The following is a 23,319-nucleotide window of genomic DNA, read 5'->3' as shown; positions in this document are numbered from 1 at the left end:
TTATAGGATCTAAAGTTTACCACTACACAAAAACTATAGCTTTTATATAAAACGTAATTTTTTTTATTTAAGGTAACTCTTTAATGTAATACAAACTTAAATATCACAATTCAATTATAATTTAATCTACTTGATTTTTGTTACAGTAATTAATGTCATCTATAACAATTGAAAAAATATATAATATTTTTTTTGTTCAGGATGTCTATGGTGTGGTAACTGTTTAAATGACATTCTTTTTTACAGGTGTGAGTTTTGAGTTCTGAAATGGTAGACCAAATCCATATCTATTGCCATATTCTTCTACACCAATTGTGTTTTGAACAAGTGGCTTCATACCATTTAAAGAATAATGACAGTGACACGATTATAAGTGGCTAAAACAAAGACACATCTCTTCTTCTTCGATTTTCTTCCTTTTAGTAAATCGGATTTTCAACACCTTTATTAATTTGTAGGATCAATATTTGAGGATGGTTTTTCTGTATGATTTTCATAGTTATGGAATAATTTAGTGTTAATTGGTTGTTGTGGTAATAGATTTTAGAACTAATAATCCTTTCTTTTTTGTATTTATTCAAAATTATTTTTAAATAGTTAAATTTTTTGGATAGGGAAATAAAAATAATTTTTTTATATGATAAGTTATGTAAAAGATATGTGTACGAAGCTAAAACAATTTAATAAAAATTTCTTCGAAGGAAAAAAAAAAGTTGCTGAGAAAAATTTGTAAGTTTCTGCATTTTGAAGGCGTAAAACCTGGTTTTAATCTAAGAAAATTATTTTGATCAATTTTTTGTTGATATTCCAAAACCTCATGAAATTTAGTATAATATATGTTCTTTTGAAAAACTAAAATAGAAAAAATTTCTACTTTTCTTAGAAAAATTGGGATGAGACTAAATTTAAAACATTTTTTTAACCAAGTCGTTAAACATCTAAAAATTTGAAATTTATAATTAATTTCTTATATTTTTCTTGAAAATATTTTCTTCAAAAATGACTTCCAAAACTTTAAACATCTTTTTTTATGATTTTCACCTTATATAAACTTTCTTGAAACTTAATATAAATCAATTAAAATTGTTAATAATAAAAAATTAAATTTTGTGATAAAATACCACCAAATAAAGAATTGATATGATTCTTATTTAATATTTTAAGACAATAAATTTAAAAATCTTTTTTATTCTCAATATTCTATTTTTTTCATTTATACTCGATATGATAATTAAAGTTAGACATGTTCCTAACATTTGATTAATAATCATAATCAAACTTATCACTGTAATTTTTTTCATAAATATTCAATTGTAATAAATTTGAATTTAAATTTAATACATTATTAGTGTAAAATTACTGCAACCTCGATTTATTACAAAATTGCTGAGATAAATTTAAAGTAACTACTATAAAAAAATTAATAAATTTTAATTAGTATAAAGCAAACATTTAATTCTTTCACCACAATTAAATTTTTAAAAGCGTTAAGTTCATATAAATAAAAATTTAAACCATGAGATACATGGCTTGTTATGTTGACATAGACAATGAACATAACTTACAAAAGAAAAAAAAAAAAAAAAAAAGACAATAGACAGGAAAAGATTATGATTATCATCAAAAGATTATAACAAATATTTTGGTCATATCTACTATATACATATCCATATATGGGATGATGTAGACTTGACATTGACACAGTTCCTTAAATATATCAATCGATTTTTATGAACACTAAATAACTTAACGATGTTTTTTGATACAGCAATCTTCATGGTTTGTCTGCAAATAGTGCAGAGTGTTATCTATTTTCAATTGTCTATATCCCATATTTCCAAAACCTATCTTTAGTTCCAATCTCAAAACTTAATTCACAAAGTAACCATACACACACCGAAATTGCAACCTTCAATCTGCACGCCGCGTGCATGAAGTACAATGTTGTCCTCATTCCTCTCTCATTCATTCACGCATGATCTTTGGTCCTTTCATCACATGTTACTATCTTCTTTCAGCGTCCCATGATACAATTCCTTTCTTTTCATACCATTCATTCACATCACTTCCTCCACTTTCTTTTTTATGCTTATATCATAAAAGATATATACAACTATATGTTTCTTTCACTCAAATAGTCACTCAAATAGTCAAAGAAAAATGAAAATTTTCATTCATTCGGTTAAAGATCATGTCTAATAAAGATAAGATTAATTACGATATATAAGTGAATGTAAACTTTACAAGTTCATTTCTTAATATGATATCAAAGTAGTCAAATTATCTTAGCGATATATGTTGTTTATTTTGGTTTACTATATCACTCGTTATTGAAAAATTTATTATTTAGTTTGACTATCGTGTCATCCACTATTTGACTTTATTAATATCTAATATTATGTTCGAAATATATATGTTTTAAAGTTGAAATCTTGATACTTTAAATTTAATTTAAATCTTATAAAAATAATTTATAAGATCAAATTTGTTTTATATTATATATTATAAATTTATCTTATTAGGATTTCTTACACATCATCAAACTTGTTTCGGTATATCCAATAAGTCTCACATCGTTTAGGAGTTGAGGTTAAGCAAAGTTTAAATACTCTTACCTCCCTCCACCCTCTGAGGCACCTTTCAAAGACAAAATTGTGACAGAATTCAAACGCTCTAAAGTGGATAATACCTCAAAAATGCAGTCGTTGTTCCTAACGATGACTACTGGAGGAACTTGGATCGAAATCAGAACAAAACTACTTAAATATTAATAAGTGATTTAGCAAATAACTCTAATTTCATCTTTAAAAAATAAATTTTACACATTGTTGTATTCCTCTAAAGATATTTATGTTCTAAATTTACTTGATCACTAGGGATGAAAATGGAAGACATGAGTAGAAGGTAAGTTAATGGGTGGCATCAGAGTGAGTAATGAAGATGAGTGGTACGTCAACTTTTCACTCATAATCGTATCCCATGGAATGATTGGTGATCTTACTTTAATACTTTAGTTGAGTTGAGTTGAGACACAACACACCACAACGTCTTTTACGTGCTAGCTTTATGAGTAGTAACATAGAAATTTTGTGTACTTTGACGATAAACGGTGATTAATTAAGTAATTAATTAGGTGATTTAAATTGGTGAGGAAGGAACATTCAATGAATATGGATTTGGAAAGCAAAAGAAAAAGGGTGTCGGCGTGAGTGATTGATTGATTAATCGCATCACATGTGTGAGCCGCAAAGCAAAGAGCATGCATGATGATGCAAGTTGCATGGGAATGGATGTAGGTGTCTGCGCATGCATTTGCATCTGCGTCTGCATGTGCATGTGCAGTTTCCTCGCATGCTATCACTGTCCTTTCATGTGTGTCAACATCACTCCCACATGCCTCCAACATCCCACCTTACGTTATTTTTTTCTTCTCAAATTTAATACATTACCAAATTAGAAAAGAGAAAAAAAGAGAAAATAAATTTTAACTTTAAATAAATAACATCTACAAGTAATTTAGTTTTAAGATTTTTAATTTGGATGAATATATATCATTATCTTTACTATGCTCTTTGTGAAATTATAATTTATAAATGTTTTTTTCTCTCGTTGTTTTAGAAAATAGTACAATAAAAATATTTGAAATTTTATATCAAACTAAAATTTGACGACTTTATAATACAATATATAAGTAATAAATAATATAAATATTCTCTTTTTTAAGAGAAAATAATTATTCATTTTCTGTCTTATTTTGTATTTTATTTATTGTTTTAATAAATTTTTATGTGATATTAAATGATCGAATGTTAAGATTCGTAAATAATGTTTAATACAATCTTATCCGAAGAAAGAATTACTTATTTCTTAATTTTTTTTCTATTTTTTTCTTTTATATAATTAACGTGTTTTTAGCTTTTCGGTAAATTGTACTATGATATTCTTAATTTGCTAAAGCTCGTTTTTTTAGATATTCTTCATTATCGATATATTGATATGTCATATGAAAATTCCTTCTTAAGTTGAAAAATATACAAACGTTTATTCTAAATGATTAATCGTTGATAAATGACTAAGTCCTTTTCTTTGACACTTTGGTTGATTGAAATTTAAGATATAAAAATATTTAATATGTGATGAATGACATATTTTGGTTAACTATTTGAATACTATTTTGTCTTTAGCAATTAATAGGGGTGTCAATGTCATTTCAAAACTAGTCTGGTTTGGCCCATGAATTCTGACAACTACATTTCCACCACTCAAATCTATACTCTCTTTATTCTCATTTTGGATATGTCAAAAGAAGCTGCTTCTTTCTTTCTTCTCCCCCAAATATTAGATTCTATTTGCCATCATACTTTATGAACACAAAAATGTTGCTATTTCTCTACCAGTGAAAGGAAGAGAGATATAACTATGAGAGACAGAAAAATATAAATACAATTTATAATAAAGGAAATTATGATAATTTGTTTTCAAATAGAGGGAAATTAGACTCACATCTATCTTTTTCTAACAAAATGACATTCAACATAATTTTAATCAGATTATTTTAAAAAATATTTTTCAGGTCTAACAAGTTTGCTTATTTAAATAAATAAAATGATATTACCATTTTTTATATTTTTTTTTGTTCAATTTTAAATATAATATTTGGAAATTATACAGTTTCATGTCTATTTAAACAAACAAATAAGAAGATGAAGAACTGTTTCATGCCTTTGGATTGCCATATGGGCACTTTTTTAATAAATAATATAGCATAATGTTTGTTAAATCTTTTTTAAATGATTATTCTTTTAAAACTGTCTTGTTAAGGAATTGTAAGTAAAATAATTTTACTTGAAACAATCTTACAGACAAAACAAGAGAAAAAAAAAAGCTCAAATGAATTAAGATTATTCAGCCCTTTGTAACATTATGTATTAGTACAATGGAGCATACAAGTAAAGTTCCTTACATGCTAACTGGACCCCAGTTACAATGAAAAAACATTAGAAAAATAACAAATTAAAAGAAACAGAAATTGCCAGTTTTGATGAATCAGAATTGACATGAAACCTTCTGCATTGAGTCTCCTCTAGTAGCATAATTTTAGATGTCAGTTATGTCTTTACAAGTGACAACAGAGACTCAAAAGACGAGACACAACTGCTACATTATTCAAAGTGTAACATTTTCAAAGAAAAGGTGAATAGAAGAGTGTGCATGCACGCACACCAAACATCAACAATGATGAACAATCCAAGAAGGCTTCAGCACAGTACACAAATAGTTGATAAAAAATTTCAGCAGTTTGGGATGAGAATGACTCGAAAATCAACAATATACATAAGAAAAAAGCAAGGAGAGGAAGAAGGAAAACAAAGGTAAAATTGATACAGAGTAAGTTCTCCTCAAACCACTTTACAAGCCTCTCCTCCAGTCTCCAATGTGAAATTCCTGTACATGTAATCTTTTGACACAGTACTCTTGCACATGAAAAGTTGTGATTCAGTAACAAAAGCCAAAAGAACTGGAAAACTTCTTGCCTTACTCAAGGTTAGTGTTGGTAAATATGTACCGCAAACATACTTTATGAATGTAACTAGATCACTTGGCTTCCAAAGGTTAACTTAGCATCCACTAAAATTAATGGTATGGATGGTTTCCTTAGTCTGACTCCAATGAATGGATATCCTCCTGAGTGCTGCTTCTCACTCTTCCACCTTTGTTGCGAATATTAATGCCCACTGGGAAAGGAACCTGTGTTCCTTGCAAAGTTAGTAGCCATTCTGTATGTAGTTTTTTTCTCTCTTGGTAAGTGCAAATTTCAAATGGCTTCCCAAGATTCCATACTACTACTCTTGAAGCAGGTAAGAATACATGCTATATTGTGCTTCAAGCAAGCAAGAATACATGCTGTATTATGCTTGAAGCAAGTGAGAATGTATGCAATGTAACAGATAAATGGATCTTAAAAGAGATTTATACCTGGTCACCGGCATTAGGGCCATCTGTATTGAAGAGGATAGGCCTGCAGCGCTTATCCTCATTCATCAAGCTTGAATTTTGGAAGTGAGCAATGAGTGCTGCTTTCCCTTGTATGCGAGCATATGCAAGTGATGCCACTTTCTCACTGTTGAATTTCTCCCATTTCTTTCCATTGAACACCTACCAGAGTTGCATCATATGATTTAGTCTATTGGTGCAGGGTGTGTGTGTGTGTGTGTGAATGTAATGTGATTATGATAAGTTTAACACCAATCATTTTCAGTGTATCATCATTTTCTAAAGCATACCTGATAGAATGGTATAATCAAGTCGGGATTGATTATGTTGATGAATGCATATCCCACGTTACATTTGTTCTGCAATTAATGTTGATTCCGTGTGAATAATCAAACAAAAAATGAGAAAGGAATACTAGAGTAAATTAAATTTCATAGTAGAAATGTTCTGTAAAAGGAATCTGTTTTCATGCAAACAAGTATATTTTACTAGAGAAAATAATTCAGATGAGAGCTGCATTTTCTTAAACTTTCTTATTGTTTGATTTGTCCATGAAAATGAATTTCCCTGGACGAAGGTCAGTTCATTTTCTTCTCTTTGAATTTCATGCAAGAAACCAAGAAAGTATTTTCATTTTACTGCTGCATGAAACAGAAGAAAACAAATATGTTCCTGAAAGATATTCTCTATACAACAAATGGACCATTAACTTATTATAAAGGGGGACAGTCACTTGCCCTGAAATCAATTGGTAGGTAAACAAAATCATAAGTTCCTCTATGGCGTTCGTCAATAGCAGCCAACAACATCTTGGATGTATACCTGCAGGAGAACAAATCAGAGTGAAGGAAAATGATAAGATTAACAAAATTAATGTAAACGAGGTGTATAACTGAAATAGAATTCGTCTTTTTCAGCAAAACTTATGCAACACAGATGACAAGGTTTCTCATACATGCTTAAAACCTATGAAAAAAAAAATCAAAAGCTTAATTTTGTGTTTATATTCATAACCATCCACCAAGCTCACCCACCATAACAGTCCTAACTTTATAAATATGTGTAGTCTACTAAACTGGTCATTAACCACGGCAAAGAGTGAAAAAAATAAACAGGAAACAAATTGTCAAATATCAGGCCTATAAAAGATAAGTTTGTTCACGATTGAAGTCATGTTCCTATGGAATCAGAATGTATTTACTCGTGGAGAAAAGGAAGGAAACATAAGCTTGCCTACTACCAAATCTACAAGTAAAAGAACAACACAAAGTTGACATAAACAGCTTCAATCAAAACTAAAAACAAGGCTTCCAAAGAACTTCTTTGACGACATAAGAAAATTGAATTTTCTAGAAGTGAATTTTCCAGAAGGTTAATCTCTTAAAAGAAGAAGTTTTAGAAGAAAGCCCAGTGCAAACTAGGAGTAATTTGCTTAAGCTTGCAGTTCACACAAGAGTTCTTTCTAGGTGTTTGTGAGACTTTTTCCCAACAGCAAATTAATAATTGTTCTGCCTTAAGAAATCATATACCCTAAGGTTGGCTGAAAACTCCAAAATCTATTGCAAAGTGAAAGTACAACCCAAAATGTACCAAATGAATGTAAAAACGTTTTCATCGCAGAAAGTGAAATAGTAAGTAAACACAAAAGGCTAAAGCTATTTAATGTAATATATACATTTCTACTTACTTGTTAGGAATGTTCTTTATCATAAGTGTTGTTCGGATATCTTCCCCTGTTTTTATGCGGTCAATATCAAGTTCATACTGTTTCTTGTCCGCCAAGTTTGACACACCTTCAGTTCTCCTGCTTCTAGTACGTTGTTTGTGAGTCTCAAATGAATTAATCATATGGTTTCTTCCAGGAAACATTAGGTCCTTTTGGTTATGAAAATGGAGTCCAAGATTCTTGGGGAGGATTCGAAAATCAACACAGTTTCCCCCAAAATGGGGAAAGAAATTGCAAGAAACAAAGTCAACACAATTTGATGTTGTATTACCAGAAAATTGCATATTCCCAAGAGATTCCCCTGCATAGGTATGTCTTCTGTCCCAAAAAGGAGCTGAAGGCACATGCTGGCTATTTATGGGTAGAACAGTTGTCATCATATGAGATGGTGACCTAGGAAGTCCATGCAACCTTGGTAGGGTGGGGGATGGACAAACTCCATCAAAATATAAAGGTGAATTTGGCCACACCATTTCAGGAGGCTGATAGAAGTTCCCACATTTGTAATGATGGCCAGGAGGAAGAGGGAAGCTTCCATTACCAGAGGATTTGAAAACTGAGAAAAGGGAGAGAATAAATATGATCAATTTAGTATTTCTTAAACATATCTTAAAAATTAGTCTTTTGTTTCCCATTTACTATCCAGGAAGTTCCATGATTTATAGATTTGCTAGCCATAGGATGAAGAAAAAAAGAGAAACGACAATAAAAAGTTCTTACACATTCCAATCAATTGCACTTTTTAACTTACATTCATTGAATTCCATGAAGCGTCCATTGGAGTTTACTTGACAGAACTGCATGCTTTCTATTCTTTCTTGTGTTTTAAGATTGATGTTTGCTGCCACCTCAGGAGGAATACGGCGAGCACTGTTAGCTAAACCATCATGAAATTCTGGGAGAAAATGTGGATGAGAAGCTGATGATGCGTCTTGAATATCAAAATTAAACTGGCCTGGGGAATCGTATTCAGTAATTTCACGTCCGTTGTCAAATGATTTAACTCTGACCAGTGATGGTAAGGAGTTAGGAACACTTGAAGAGACCCCATGAATACCAGCAGTTTTCACAGATGGTGTACATGAGGCAGGCTCAATACCAAGAATTCTTCCACCATCCATCTTACCAGGTTTAGAAATGCCATGCAAACCTGGTCCAACGTACAAACATCATTGAGAGAAAAAATATGTTTCTGCTGCTGAATTGATAGTTGATTAGCATATTTTCTACCTGGATAAAGGCTACTTTCTTTCTGTTCTAGTTCTGGATGTATCTGTTGAGCCATACTGAAGCCAAATAAAAGCAAAAAAAAATTAGCAGAACAAAAACTAAATAACTTACAATTAATGGCTTCTGATCCTGTAATTTGCTTCTTGAACAATAAGGAACATAGAATGAAACACTGATACTTCTTTTTAAAATTGCAGACTAAATTGTGACTGGTATTGCAGTGTGACAGGAGGAAACTATTGTGACAATTGAACCCAAAGATTACCTCTGTTTTGAGTCTTCACATAGGTATGGTTCAACCTTTAGCCTCTTCCTGATAGTATCATCTCTATTTAAAGCATGGAGAGCTGCCTCTGCTGCTCTAGAATCATAATATTCAATCAACTTGTGATGTTGTAGATCATGTGGGCTTTTACCAATCTGCAGTTCAAGACAGTTAACCAACCACATACAAATTGTTCTGATCAATATTTGTGCAATAAATTAATTGGTAACCAAACTCACCTCCTTGATTTCTCCGTATACATTGAATATACGGTGAAGTTCATTATCCGAAACAGATGAATCATACAAAAAGACCACAAGGGTGCGCTGATTCATATCTTTCTTGGAAGGAGTATCCTGATAAAATTTGTGCCACAAAGCAAGACGTCACAATCGAACTCAACGCAAGAATATACTTTCAGTGTTACGAGGAATTGGATTCTCAGCACAGTTTGTTGTAGCATTATCAAAAAGACCAGTAATTACACAACACGATTGGATGAGCTTGTGTTCTAGGAGAAACAAAAGGACAAGAAAACAGCAAAAGCATACCTCAAAAGGAGATCTCAGTTCAGAATCTTCGACATCACTATTAATGTTTCTCACAACTAATGTTCTAGGGTGTTTATCGTAAGGCTGTTCACCATCAATTAAGGCACTACACAGTCCTAGCTGACTGTTACAAGCTCCATCAAGGATTTTAGAATTCTTTTGTCCAGAAGATGGAGTATTATCATCTCCTAAATCCATCCCTCCAACACTACTGAAAAGGTCTAGTTCATCCATGTCATCACCAGAGCTGTCTTGGATGATGTGGTCGAGCTCAAGTTCATTTGTCATTCCAGAAAGGAAATCATCATCACTGGGGAGTAGATTTCCAATAATTTGAGCCTCAAGTTCTTCAAGAGAGTCAAAAAGTCTTTCTTCCTCGTAGTGGGAAGCAACAGTGTCAACAGAATGCCCATATAAAGCATTATTTGCTGATGATCTCACTGCACCAATAGAAGTCAAACAAAGGCATTTTAGCTCTTTAGAAACCTCAGCATACAAGTTACAACCCAAACTCATTTTAGAAGTTAGGAGGCAAATAAAACTTACGTTTCCTGCTAAACAATTCCGACAGAGAACTTGAAAAGACGCTACTCTCATTCTGAGGAGCAACTATATTGACTTTGCTACGATCTGGCAAATGGGATAACGCTTGTACACTCAAGCTGGTTTTTATTCCTTGATCAAAATCTACATGACATAAAAAAGTCAAAGACTGATTATTAGACCATTATGCATATGCATATCTGAGTTACTTTCTGTCGATACACTTGGCATGAAAAGTAAATTTCTAACTTCGAAGTACTTTGCATGCTGTACTCTCCTAAACTGATAGTTGAAGGTATTGAGAAAAAAATTAACCTAAAAGCTTATGTTGTCAGAAGCAACGGTAGAAATGGTTTTCAGCACACGTTGACGTGCATAAGCCTTTTTGGGCTTGAAGCAAACACAGAGTTCAATAGCACTCAAACATTACAAGTCAAGCTCTTCTAGTAATGAGTGACCAGATAAAAGTTTTTAAATTGCTCAACCAAGGCAATCTGAGATTCCTAATATAGCAACTTGCAAATGCAAATCGAGCAAATGACTCCTAAATCCTTAACAACATATATACAAAAATCCTATAAATTAGGGGAAAAAAGGTATTTAGCAGCAGATAACTGCAAAACGAATCCACCCCAGTAGCGCTCAGTCATGACAACCATAATAATAACACAGTCAAATAGATTAGTAAAACTAACCATAGCATTTCGGCATGTTATCTGATTTCCATAAGCTAGCCTGCCTCAGCAAAGAGAAAGAGAAAACAGGAATAAATAAGGCCTGGAACCGCAACAGTGTTTCAATTTCAAATTTTTACAAATGACCCTAAAGTAACACCATGTATAGATGAAACAAGAAGATACCTCATTAGAAGAACAAATATCTTCAGAGGAATACAACGATGAAGAGAAACAATTATAGTCAATTGTTTCAGAAGGCATGATGAATCCCACAATGTACTATGCCTCAAAATTGAAAATCTCCTAACTTTTTATATCTGTTGAGCACAACATAGCATGGCAGTCAATTCAACCTTTTACCTCGCCAGCAAGAAAGCTACGAGGAATTGTAAACCTTCCAAGTTTTCAACACGCGATTAAAAACATAAAAATTCTTAATTAGGATAGATTATGGAAAGTTAAAACTCGTTGAACTAAGAAGAATGTGAGATGTTGGTGGCTCCTAACAATTTCCACGTGACATGTTTATCAATATTTCTTTTTTGTAAATTTAAAACATGATTACGATTCACATGATCAAAACCATCCAGTTCCAAATCACCTAATAATTTCTCAAGATCATGACCCTCTAACATTGGCACGCAACATTAATTGCAAATCCACCGACATTGTGAACGATCAAGAGGATTTGAAACAGTTGAACATCTTAATATTCACCCCCCCTAAAAAAGCTTAGTTACTTGACCTGTTGAACATTCTAAACCCACAAAGTCAAAAACCAAAACTTGAGAGAACAGAAGAGACAAAAATTGACGTAAACCCAAAACCCCATGATGGAAAAAGCGAAAAGGGGTGTCAAAAACAAAGACAATACTTACCTTGTGGGAATTGGAAGAGGAGAAGACAGAAGTGGAAGGAAGGGGTGAGAATGAGTTAAATAGTGATAGTATTTGGAAAGAAGAAGATGAAGAAGAAGAAGAAGTGTGAGAGAGAAAACGAATAAAGTAGGGCATAAGGCAAGGTGGGAATTTGCAAAAAGGGAGGATCATCTTTGTAGGTATCAATGCATGTGTGGCGTGCAAGATCCTCCATCCAAACCTTCTCACAACCTTTTACCGTTCCCTGCATTGCACGTTAACTAACTACTTCAACTTCTCTCCTTTCTCACCTTCACTTCTTCTTCTTCTTCGTTTCTGAACTTCAACGGAATTTGCGAGCTCTCGCCGGAACTGTGATTTTTCCGGCAAACAGGGACCGGGAGACGACTGTTTTTTCCGTTTATTTCGTTAACGGCGTGAATGCGGTTTCATGTTATGTTCCTCTTGAAATGACTTTTCTTACCATTCTTTCAATCATTAAAATTCCCGTACATGTGTTTAACAACTACATTACATCGAATTGACTGAATTAACACATTGATTGGATTGATTAATTTTTTGAAGCATCTTTGAAATTATGAATCGATCATTTTTATTATTATTTTCTAAGAACAAAGTGTGAAAATGACAAGAGTATTATTGTTAACCTATTTTCTTTTGACAAATAGATAAATAATGTAATCTAATATCCATGCCAACGTATACCGATGATGTTTTTCTCATTCTCTAAAAAGTTGCCACTTTTTCTGCACATTTTCCTCAAAATGTTCAGCAACAAATTCATTGGACAAACAAAACCAGAGACTTTTACTTCTGTATAGTGAGTTCTGATTCCTATCCTGAAAATTTCAAACATGTTAATGACTTACCTTGTAATACATTCAATGTGTTTGCAACTTGCTATGGATCACTTCCATTGGAAGTATTTGTAAACTCTGAAATTGCAATTTTTAAGGAACAATTGAACAACATATAGCAATGTCTTTTCCTTTTGTTTCATCTGCATCACTTTTAATCCTTCATAAACCTTCAGCAATGGTAAGGTTTACAATGCATGCATGCACCTCAGATTACAAAAAATAAATGTAAAAAATTGAGTGTGGAAAAGGTTAAACTTAAAACAACAAAAGTTGGTGACTTAATTGCATTTTCTTCAGTAGTTCAACATGTTCAACAGATTTAACTATTTTTCTTTAGTGTTATTTTGAAGATTATAATTGAAAGGGTCATTTTTTGCTAAAAAAAAAACTAAAGGCCTATTAATATAATATTTAATAAATACAATCATATAAATTAAAAAGTAAACTAGCTTCTTATTTATTATATATATATATATATATATATATATATATATTCAGAATCCATTCTTAAGTTACCTTTGCCGATTTTATTTTATTTATACATGTTCTTATTAACAATGACAAGTTTTTCTCATCACTATTTTGTTCTAAGTACAACTAATTAAAGCATATGTTTAGAAGGTGATTCTGTATTTATTTGTTAACTAATTCTTAAACTAATTATTTTTTATGTTCCCAAATACATCATTATTACAAGATTAATTATTTTCCTAAACATATAATTATGTATATTTTTTTTAATTAATGGGAAATAGAGAGATTAATTTCCAACAAGGAGAATAATGTTTCTTCCGAGAGAAACCCGCACTTCATTATTTCTTCTTACTTCACACAGTAAAACCTACTTTAGCCTAAACATTAGTAGTAATTAGTGATTAGCAGAATCTAATTGTGAACAGTTGTTCATAACATAAGAATTGGGCTATAGCTACAATTTGGCCCAGCAAGAGAGAGAGAGAAAAAAAAAATGATTATGGGTTACTCTTCTTACCAGATAACAATAAAAATTTGTGAGAATGAAAAATATTTTGAGGAATAAATAACAACATTTAAAATAAAGAGTTAAATAAAAAATTTATATGAGTATATTTAGCATAATATAACTATAAAGTAAGGAGGCTATATTTAAAACCAAACCAATTATAAATAATTGATCAAAAATTTAAGAAATTGACTAAAATTGTTTATTTATTTATTATAGTTGAATTTAATTCAAATTACATATTAAAAACTATCAATTAAATCAATCACACATTTAAATATAGTAATGTATGTTTATAATGATTAATAATTAATAAACTTTTAAGAGTATGTCTTTTTCTTAAATTATTTTACTGTTTCATTATATTTACTTATAATGTATTTATACTTATTAAATCATGATAACAAATGCATATTATATTTATTAACTGTGAAGATGTCTAGTTTATTTATGGCTATAACAAATATCATAATAAATTTTTATTTGAAAATTTATATTATAAAAATATTGAAATATTTGTAATTGTTTAATAATTTTATAATAATAAAACTCAAAAACATTTATTTAATTTAATTTATTAACCATTTATTTTGGTTTTGTTTGCACCTTATATTAAATTAAAATTCAACCCGAATGATTTTCATATTTGGTTTCCAACCACAACTAAGCACAGACACATATAATAGTTGTTGCATCATATGTTTTATATATCATATTGGACATTGTTATAGAAAAAAAAATATTAGTTATTATAATTTTTAATAATTAATTTTGATTTCTATTTTTTCTCCTGACTTTCTATCTAGCGATTTTACTCTTTTTCGATTGCTTTATTTTTGTTTTAAAAATTTTATTTCCAAGTTTCGACAAATTTTATTTTTTGAATTTTATGTTGTGGATATGTACTAATATTTTTTTTTTGTTAATATTTTTTCTTTTAATTTCTATTGATATTATTTTTATTATAATTTTTTTTTGTTTGATTTTGTTTTTCATTACTTTTCGAATTATGTGTTTTAAGAATTTTTTTACACATTTTAATTGAGAAATTAAACTTTTGTTTGGATTGAATTGAAAATTTATTAATTATATTTAAGGTTTAATATTTAGGTTTAACACGTTTTAGTAGATAATGGAGATGAATAAATGAAAGTTAAAAGAAATTAATCATAATAATTTAATAGATAATTTTATATAAAAAAAACTCAAATAAATTTTAACTAAAAAATATAGTTCTTAAGTTTATTTTAACTCATCTCAGCCGCTCTTTGTGAATATATCCCTAATTATTTCACATGAATATTTTAGTTATTGAAAAATTAAGAAGTCACTAAAAAAAGTAATTATTGAAATTGTAATTTATGAAATAATTTATCTTTTCAAGGTGTGATTTTAATTGTTGTCTTTCGTCTCAATCCATTAATAAAATAAATATTCGCATTCCACAACACTGTGATTCACATGGGTATTAAAAATTGCGAATACGAGAATATATATAAAATAAAAAATGAATAAACATGATCATGATTTTCAAATGCCAATACATAATGAATAAAAAAAATTAAATACATAGTTAATTTAATTAAGAAAAATTAAATAAGAAGTCACGTGTATCAAAACTTTCCGCAGAGAAAAGGTTAAAAAAACCAATAAGAGACGTATGAAAGAATAATTTGGTATAACACTATGTTTTCTAAAAAAAATAAAAGGAAATTCGCACACAACGTAGATTTACCCATATTTTTTTTGTTGTCATCATTAAAATTTTCACTGTTTCTGAAAATTTATAAAGACGATACTGGAAAAGTTGGGACAATAAATCATGAAAACTGTAACAAAAAGAAAGAAATAAAAAAAAATACGTAACAAAAAAGAACAATTAGGATAAATAATAATGAAAAGGAAAAGAAAGACGTAGAATTACCAACAGCCTCTTGTTTGTTTTTGTTAGATAAATGAGAAATGTGGAAGAGTCAACATGACTAAAAAAATTAGTATTTTTTCTTTTCTAAATTAGATCTATCTTTCAAAAAGACCATCCCATTTGAGTTTTATAAGACTCTGAGAAGAATAACTATTTATTTTTTAGTAAATAAATCCAACAACGAATAATTATTTATCCTCCATAAACCCTTTATCTCACTTCTCCATCTTAAATAAAAACGACAACTTTTCTTAATAGGTGATTATATGTAAGTAGCTTCAATAATTTGGAATTAGGTTAATAATTCAACAAACATAAACATCAAGTTGAAATCAATGAAGATCCATAATAACTCTATTTAAACCATGAAGTCAAAATTAGTTGAATTTAATCTAACTTATAATTTGTTTAACTTGTTTTTCAACCAATTTTAAGAGCTCTATTTGTTTGTGTCCAATTCTCGAGGATTTGAAGGAAAAAATTAGAGAGGCTAAAAGAAAAAAAAAAACAGGAAAGAGAGAGAAAAATAGAACATATGTCACCACTATATTTTTTAATCTTAATGATAATTAGAAAATGATAACAAAGGTCGTCGATGAAAATTAAATATTTAATTAACAAATTCGAGGATGATCGTTGTCTCTTTGTCCATTGCAACCATGTTAATTACTTATCAAAGTTCCATTATAACAAAAAAATTATCTTAAATACTAGTGAAGTAATTCTCTATATTTACCAAAGAATAACACTACATCAAAATTCACATTTATAACAAAGCATCTTAAATAATGTGATTTACAATAAAAATTGTTGTTTATAAAATCTGGATACAGATACAAATACGAACACAGATACGCCTAAATTGAAAAACATAAGACACGGGACATGACATGCATATATATATATATATATATATATATATATATATATATATATATATATATATATATATTAGTTTTAAAATTTTAACTAACAAATTATCAACTAACAAAAAAATGAATAAAATTTATCAATCTAATATCCAAAAAAGTGAAAAGTAGTGATCATATAATATTTTTTTTCCTTATTTTTATAATCATAATAGAAACTTATGTGATAAATTTACAAGTTTATAGGTTTTTTTAGAAAACCATTGAATTTGTGGTTATTAACATTGTATTGGAGTCATGTCAAAATCATGTTAAAGGCAAAAAAATATCTTTCAAATTGGACACTTGACTAATATGTATGGTACGAGTATCGGTGTCCGATACGTATCAGACACGAAACACACCATTAATGAGGCGTGTCCGGTTTCATAGTTGTCATGTTTAACCTTGTTTTTGTAATCAAAACTAGGAAAGCAAGATTATTACGTTGTTGCGAGAAGCATGTGTTATTTTGAAGATTTTGTTCCGTGAGGTAGAAATTGTGTTTGTTTGATTTTGCGAGAGTGTGTGAATGGTACCTTACGTAATAGGCGTGCGAAAAATTATAATTGAGAGTAGTGGGTAATGAGGGTTATGTGAAAGCACAAAGAGAGAAAAAGAAGAAAGTGGGATTAATGGAGGGGGCCATGGGGATTAAGCATTGAGCATTAAGCAAAGATTAGAGGGAAATTATTCGATAAGATAAGAGAGGTTGAGAAAGGAAAGAAAGGATTAGTGAGTGGTAGGGTAGCATGCCCTTGTCAACTCATCAACAACAACTATTTAAAAGGGGATTTGGTGTTATTCCCCCCTTTGATTGATGCCACATTTATTCAAAAAATTAATTTTTAAAAAAGGGTGAAAAAATAAATGAAGAAAAATGAAGAAAAAGCTCATAGTAACATCAAGGGGTTGAAGGTGGAATTTTACACGTTACATGGAACCCCGAAACAGGAAGGGAGAGTGAGGATTTCACATCTCATAGGGTTTGGAAAATGACCAAAAACAGGAATAGAAAAAAAATTGAGGATGGACAATGAAATGAAAGTGCTGTTTGGGGAATTTTATGTCAAACCAACCCAACAAGTAACCTTTACAAACAAAGAAAATCCCATTAATTCAGAATTAAAGATAAGGATATGACCCCAATAAATAGTAATCAATAATAATTGTTAATGGCAATAATAAAATTAAAGAAACCCTTTGTTAAGGGGTTAAGGGTCAAAACATATGTTTAGTGTAGTAAAAAAATTAAAAATAAAAACCCCAATTTCACTAGCAAAAGCCACAAAAACCCACTCTCTCTTTGCCTCTATTTTTTTTTTCTTCTCTCCCTCTCTTCGTTCTTACGGAGAGAAACATAAATAAACAAAACCTAAACCCTCTTTTTTTTTCTTAACGCCGTAACGGGCATTCCCAAAAGCACCGTCACAAATCCTCACGTGCCAGTCACGTGTTTTTTGACAATTCTCTTTTTCATGGCTCTGGACCAGCCTTCCAACCCCAACGCCGTTGACGGGGCGGGTAACGGCGCCACGCCGTGCTCCGCCGCGGACGGGGCCGACGACGGAAGGCCGGCGGCGAGGCTGCCGCGGTGGACGCGGCAGGAGATTCTGGTGCTGATTCAGGGGAAGAGTGACGCGGAGAACCGGTTCAGACCGGGTCGGGGGAGCGGTTCGGCGTTCGGTTTGAGCGAGCCGAAATGGGCGCTGGTCTCGGCGTACTGCAAAAAGCACGGCGTGAACCGGGAGCCGGTGCAGTGCCGGAAGCGGTGGAGCAACCTCGCCGGCGATTACAAGAAGATCAAGGAGTGGGAGTTGCAGGTCAGGGACGAAACGGAGTCGTTTTGGCTCATGAGGAACGATTTGAGGAGGGAGAGGAAATTGCCCGGTTATTTTGACAGGGAAGTGTATAATATTCTCGATTCTCCATCCACTGCAGCTGCAGCGACGGTGGAGACTCCTACGGCCGCGGTGGAGGCGGCGGTGGATGAGGAAGTGCACCTGTATGATAGTAATCGGAGAGTTGGGAGTGATGATGGTTTGTTCTCTGATTGTGAGAAGGAGGATGTTTTGCTTTCGGCTCCTGCCAAGGATGTTCCTGCACCCGTTCCAATCTCAGGTTCGTTTTTTGGAATCAATTTTAGATACGTCCTTTGTGATTCTATGAACTACTGTTATCGTAATGTTATTGTAAGTTTTTTTTTTTTTCTTTTCCTCCACTTTTGGTATTGTTCATTTGTTGAGAATGATTGCATTACAGAAAAGTTATGGTAAAATTGATGGAAAAAAATTGTCTTATGATATGGATATGCGTGGAGAAAATCCATTGATGATTAAGTGTGTATTTTGAATTTCAGTTTCATTCAATCCAACACTCACAATGCTCCTCTGTTTATGCATTGGATAGTACCATATCTACGAACAATGGCTGTTCTAATGGATTTCCAAACATACTCAGTGAGTAAGTGCGTATTTGTAAAACCGATGTCTCACATTTCGATGATGCAGTTGAAACGTCACTGAAAGTACTAAAAAATGAAGAAAATTGATAAAAACTTAAAATTCTTAAGAAGGATTTATTTGGTATTTGGATTTATCATTTATAAACGTTGAAATACAACTAAGATGGTTTTAGGTAAATATTCATGTATATGGTTCCGTGTTAAGAAATTGAATATGAATCTACAGTTGATTAAAGTTGAAATAACTTTTTGGCTGGTTCATACAAACTCCATACTAAGTTTTTTATCATCTAGATCTAGAATAAAAACAAAGTAATTCAGTTTAGTTTAAAATCAATTTTAGCTTATTGTGTGGTTGATTACCAGTGATTTTCTCCAGCAAAAAATAGTTGTTTTTTTGGTGATTTATTGTGTCAATTTTTTCTTGAATATTGTTTTCTCTATGGCCGATCCAAACGACAATTAATCTTGCGAAATCAATTTTGAGTTACTCATATATACCGTGTGTGTTTTGAAATACTCATGTAGTGTGTGTTTGGTTTTTGCAAGACACTGACTGTTTTTCACTTGTACCGGAGCTGAAAATAGAGAAGCAAGTGTGTTGTTGGATTGGAAAAAAGGGGCTTAGGTTAAACCCCACATTTCTTCAAACACTCACACACAATGAGTTCAAAGTTAAATATATCCACTAATATGTAATTTATGCGACAGATGCAACTCAGTGAAAAAAGTTTTGGTTGATATCATTGTTGTTGGTAATGTCTAGCATTTATTGGTATATGCTAATGTTGTTGGGTTGTCTTTTGTGAAGTTGGAAAGTGTCTAGACATGCTACTGGCTTTCATGGCTTTTGGCAACACTTTTCTTTTGTTATGAAAGACTAATTTTTTAGTGGGCTTTTTCTTTTGGGTATTTTTTTTTTCCATTCTAGCAATGATGTTGTGAAGTTGGAACTTTGGAGTCAAGGGCACTGGGATTCCCATGTGGCATTCTTCAATTATATATATTTCCTTGATTTTTCTCTTCCTTCTGATTTGCAGAGAAGCAGTTTCAACCACTCCTTCAACTATGTGAAGGAGAAGGCAATGCTGAAGGTAACAGAGTCTTTTACTCTTTTATTCTTAATGCATTTGAATATTTAACGATTGATTAAAAATCATGATTATTGTTTTAAGATTGGAATAATAGGATTAACAGTGGTATTAGCACTGACACAATTCTCATTGAAAGTTGAAACCTTGTATTTTTTCCGAAATGGATTCTTGTTGTGTTCTGTAGACAGCCTTGATATTTTGGCATAAAAGTTTAGGCCCATGGTCTGCTGATGTGACCAACATGATGTTGTAGGCCCTAAACCTAGTGCCTATGTTTGTTAAAGGGCATCCAATGTCAATGACAGGATAGCCAAACAAAAACGTGGAAGCTACTTCGGTGTCCTTTCCATGTCTTCAAAATATCATGAATTCAGTGCTTATACAAAGCAAGCTAAAAACTCATTAGTGACAGCTTGCTACCTTGTCCGATGTGTTTGTTTCCCATTCTTTCTGTTGCTGCTGCTGCATTCTAACTAATTAGTTATCCATTTTTTGTCATAAATTTTTGCTATTGCATTTAGAATTTCAATAATGGCAGGTCACTTTTTTTTCATTCATTTGTTATCTATCCATCTTGTTGTACCATATTGCTTTTACTGGAATCCAACAAATCCGATTCCTGCATATCAAATTTGTCTACTTTAGTACAAACAGAATGATGGTTTATCTGAAGATGAAAATGGTAATAGGCTTGCAGTTAGCCCACCTTTTTACTTTTGGGATTAAGAATTGATAGGATTGGAGCATTCAATGTATGATTGGTTACTTAATAATATATTGGATGCTAGGTATAAAACATATATCTCTGCTGCAGGGTGAATTTGATTAGGATTAAATACATTTGAATGGGATGATGTTTAGTCGTATATTTGACAGGGTAATGGTGCTTACTCATGCTTAACTTTATCAGTTCTGATAAGTCATTGAATTGCACTTTAGGTCTCATTGTCACTTTTCTTTTAACATTCCACATTCTAAACCTACCCTAATAAATGAACAACTATGTTCCGCAATTCATGTCTGAAAAGAAAGTTCTTCTCTTTTAATAAATGCCAAGCTATGTCTTAGGCACAAGCTTTCATAATGGTATCACCTAAACTTTTGAGCTTTAGCTGCTAGGCTGTAGCTTCCTTAAATAGGTATAGAAATAAGACCAAAGCTTCTATTATGACAAATACAGTATTCAGGACTTAACTGATAACATTATTGTAACTTCATTGTCTTGACATTCCTTAATTTGTCTGCAGGTACTACCAATGAGAAACGGGCAACCCCAAATCCAGAGATGGGTTCTACATCTCAAGGCGGACGGAAGAGGAAGCGATTTTCAACCGACACAGAGGAGGAAAGTTTGCAAAGTCAATTAATTGATGTCTTAGAAAAGAATGGCAAAATGCTTCGTGATCATCTTGAAACTCAGAATACCAATTTCCAATTGGATCGCCAGCAGCAGAAAGACACTGCAACTAACATAGTTGCTGTACTTGATAAGCTGGCAGATGCTCTAGGGAGAATTGCTGATAAATTGTAGAGCAAGGAGGGTCAGAATAGAATAGTGTACAGAACAATTGGAGTCAACAATAGTGGTTCCCATAATTTATCTCAGTGTAGTTTGTAGAAGATGAATGTCACACACTACTTACCTTTCTTTTTCATCCCCGGTCACTGCATAATGTCACTTTTTGTTGTTTATTACTGTTCCTACAGCATCTTATACACAAATTTGGAGGTTACTACATCTATTTATTCTCTATTTATTCTCTTCTTTCGGTGAGGTTTATATAATGAATATTTTCCGGTCAATAATAGCGGTTGTACAGATGATATTATTACATTTTTTTTAATCAGTTGTATCTATTTGCGTGCTCTTGCAGTATTTTTCTTCTTTGGTATAATTCATCTTTCTACCCATCTTAATCATTAACCATACTATTGGGAACAAGGGATCTAGTTTATGGAATTAGTCCATGTTAATAGCACCAGAAGAAGGGTGGAACAGAACCTCAGGTTTAATTGTTTTTTGTTTTAATATCTAGATTCATGCATTTAACTTAGTTGTCCTGTGTTCATATTTTGTTATGTGCATTTTTAAATTGTTATTTTAGTTGATTTTGAACAAAAATTTTATTCTATTTCTGATGTGACATAAAAACAAACATATATTAGGTTTTGACAGGAAGATAAACCCATTAAAATTAATGATTCAATTTAGTCTTAAAATCAAATTAATCATTCTAATCTAATCTCTTGAAAAATAAAAATGTTTTTCAAAATCATGGCATGTTTGTTTCTCCTCCCATGTCACTCTCTTACTACCGCCACTCTGAAATCTCACCAACATTCCAATCCTAATTTTGTGTATAAGTTCAAAATCAATAAACTCAGTCATAAATATTGTCAATAAACTAAATTTCTTACACGGCTTGTGTTTAGTTCATCAAATTCAGTGGCACTGCGAAACATGAATTTACAACTTTTAAGATTAAAGTTCCAATCTTACTTCCATTTGACCTAATATACATTTTATACACAATAGTCACATGTGATACTTAGTGAAAACCTACACAAAATAATCACGTAAACTACATTTTATCCGACCACAATTCTACATCAAATAAAAACTACATTTTCAGTAAGTGGTTACTTGGGATATAGTTTTAAAACACTGTCCTTTTTCTGTAACACAGGAATTTGCTCCTGCAAGTATTACACTGGTAAAATAAGAATTATATTACTACTTTGTCCACTAATAAATAATATTCATTTGTTCTCCGAAGACAAAGACAACAACTCAACACGCCAATTACAATTACACATATATAAAAAAATGTAATATTATTCCAAATAACTAATTAATGAAATAACATTTGTTATACCGTATCATTTTCATTACATCAAAATCTAACTGCTTCGACAAGAAAATCCATTTTTAAATTTGTTAAAATATTATTACTCCTACTTTAATCATATTCAACATATAAAGTTACACGTTTTGCATTTTAAACTACAATGTTACCACTAGTAACAAGTGCAATAGTGTCAACAACATTTATTCTTTATTCGAGATTTTCTAAGATTTAAGCAGTGGAAATCGTGGAAATGTTTATTTATTTATTTATTTACTGAAGAGAAAATGTGGAGATGTTATTAACGTGTAATGAAGTAATTAAATGAGATGACACTAAGAGAGGTTCTAATATGTTTAATGAAAGTAATCTAGATG

At 31.4% G+C, this 23,319-nt stretch overlaps 2 protein-coding genes across 2 annotated transcripts; one reads left to right on the top strand and one right to left on the bottom strand.

The window, feature by feature from the left end:
- Positions 1-5,278: 5,278 nt before the first annotated feature.
- Positions 5,279-12,069, bottom strand: LOC114185500 (protein MEI2-like 4). The gene is made up of 14 exons (XM_028073253.2): positions 11,865-12,069; positions 11,170-11,303; positions 11,005-11,044; positions 10,313-10,453; positions 9,767-10,206; positions 9,455-9,571; positions 9,216-9,370; positions 8,951-9,006; positions 8,472-8,870; positions 7,682-8,276; positions 6,732-6,816; positions 6,285-6,353; positions 5,977-6,156; positions 5,279-5,748 (listed from the first exon to the last, which is right to left on the bottom strand). Exons 2-14 carry the CDS (start codon positions 11,245-11,247, stop codon positions 5,656-5,658), a joined length of 2,448 nt encoding a protein of 815 aa, XP_027929054.1. The 5' UTR covers positions 11,248-11,303; positions 11,865-12,069; the 3' UTR covers positions 5,279-5,655.
- Positions 12,070-17,818: 5,749 nt separating this feature from the next.
- On the top strand, positions 17,819-21,836 carry LOC114185673 (trihelix transcription factor ASR3-like). The gene is made up of 3 exons (XM_028073541.2): positions 17,819-18,659; positions 20,043-20,096; positions 21,344-21,836. Exons 1-3 carry the CDS (start codon positions 18,017-18,019, stop codon positions 21,625-21,627), a joined length of 981 nt encoding a protein of 326 aa, XP_027929342.1. The 5' UTR covers positions 17,819-18,016; the 3' UTR covers positions 21,628-21,836.
- Positions 21,837-23,319: the final 1,483 nt, after the last annotated feature.

This window comes from Vigna unguiculata, chromosome 5 (genome assembly GCF_037176805.1).
Source record: "Vigna unguiculata cultivar grain cowpea cultivar isolate G323 ecotype 2 chromosome 5, ASM3717680v1, whole genome shotgun sequence".
Classification (NCBI taxonomy): domain Eukaryota; kingdom Viridiplantae; phylum Streptophyta; class Magnoliopsida; order Fabales; family Fabaceae; genus Vigna; species Vigna unguiculata.
This window is presented reverse-complemented; position numbering and strand designations above follow the sequence as displayed.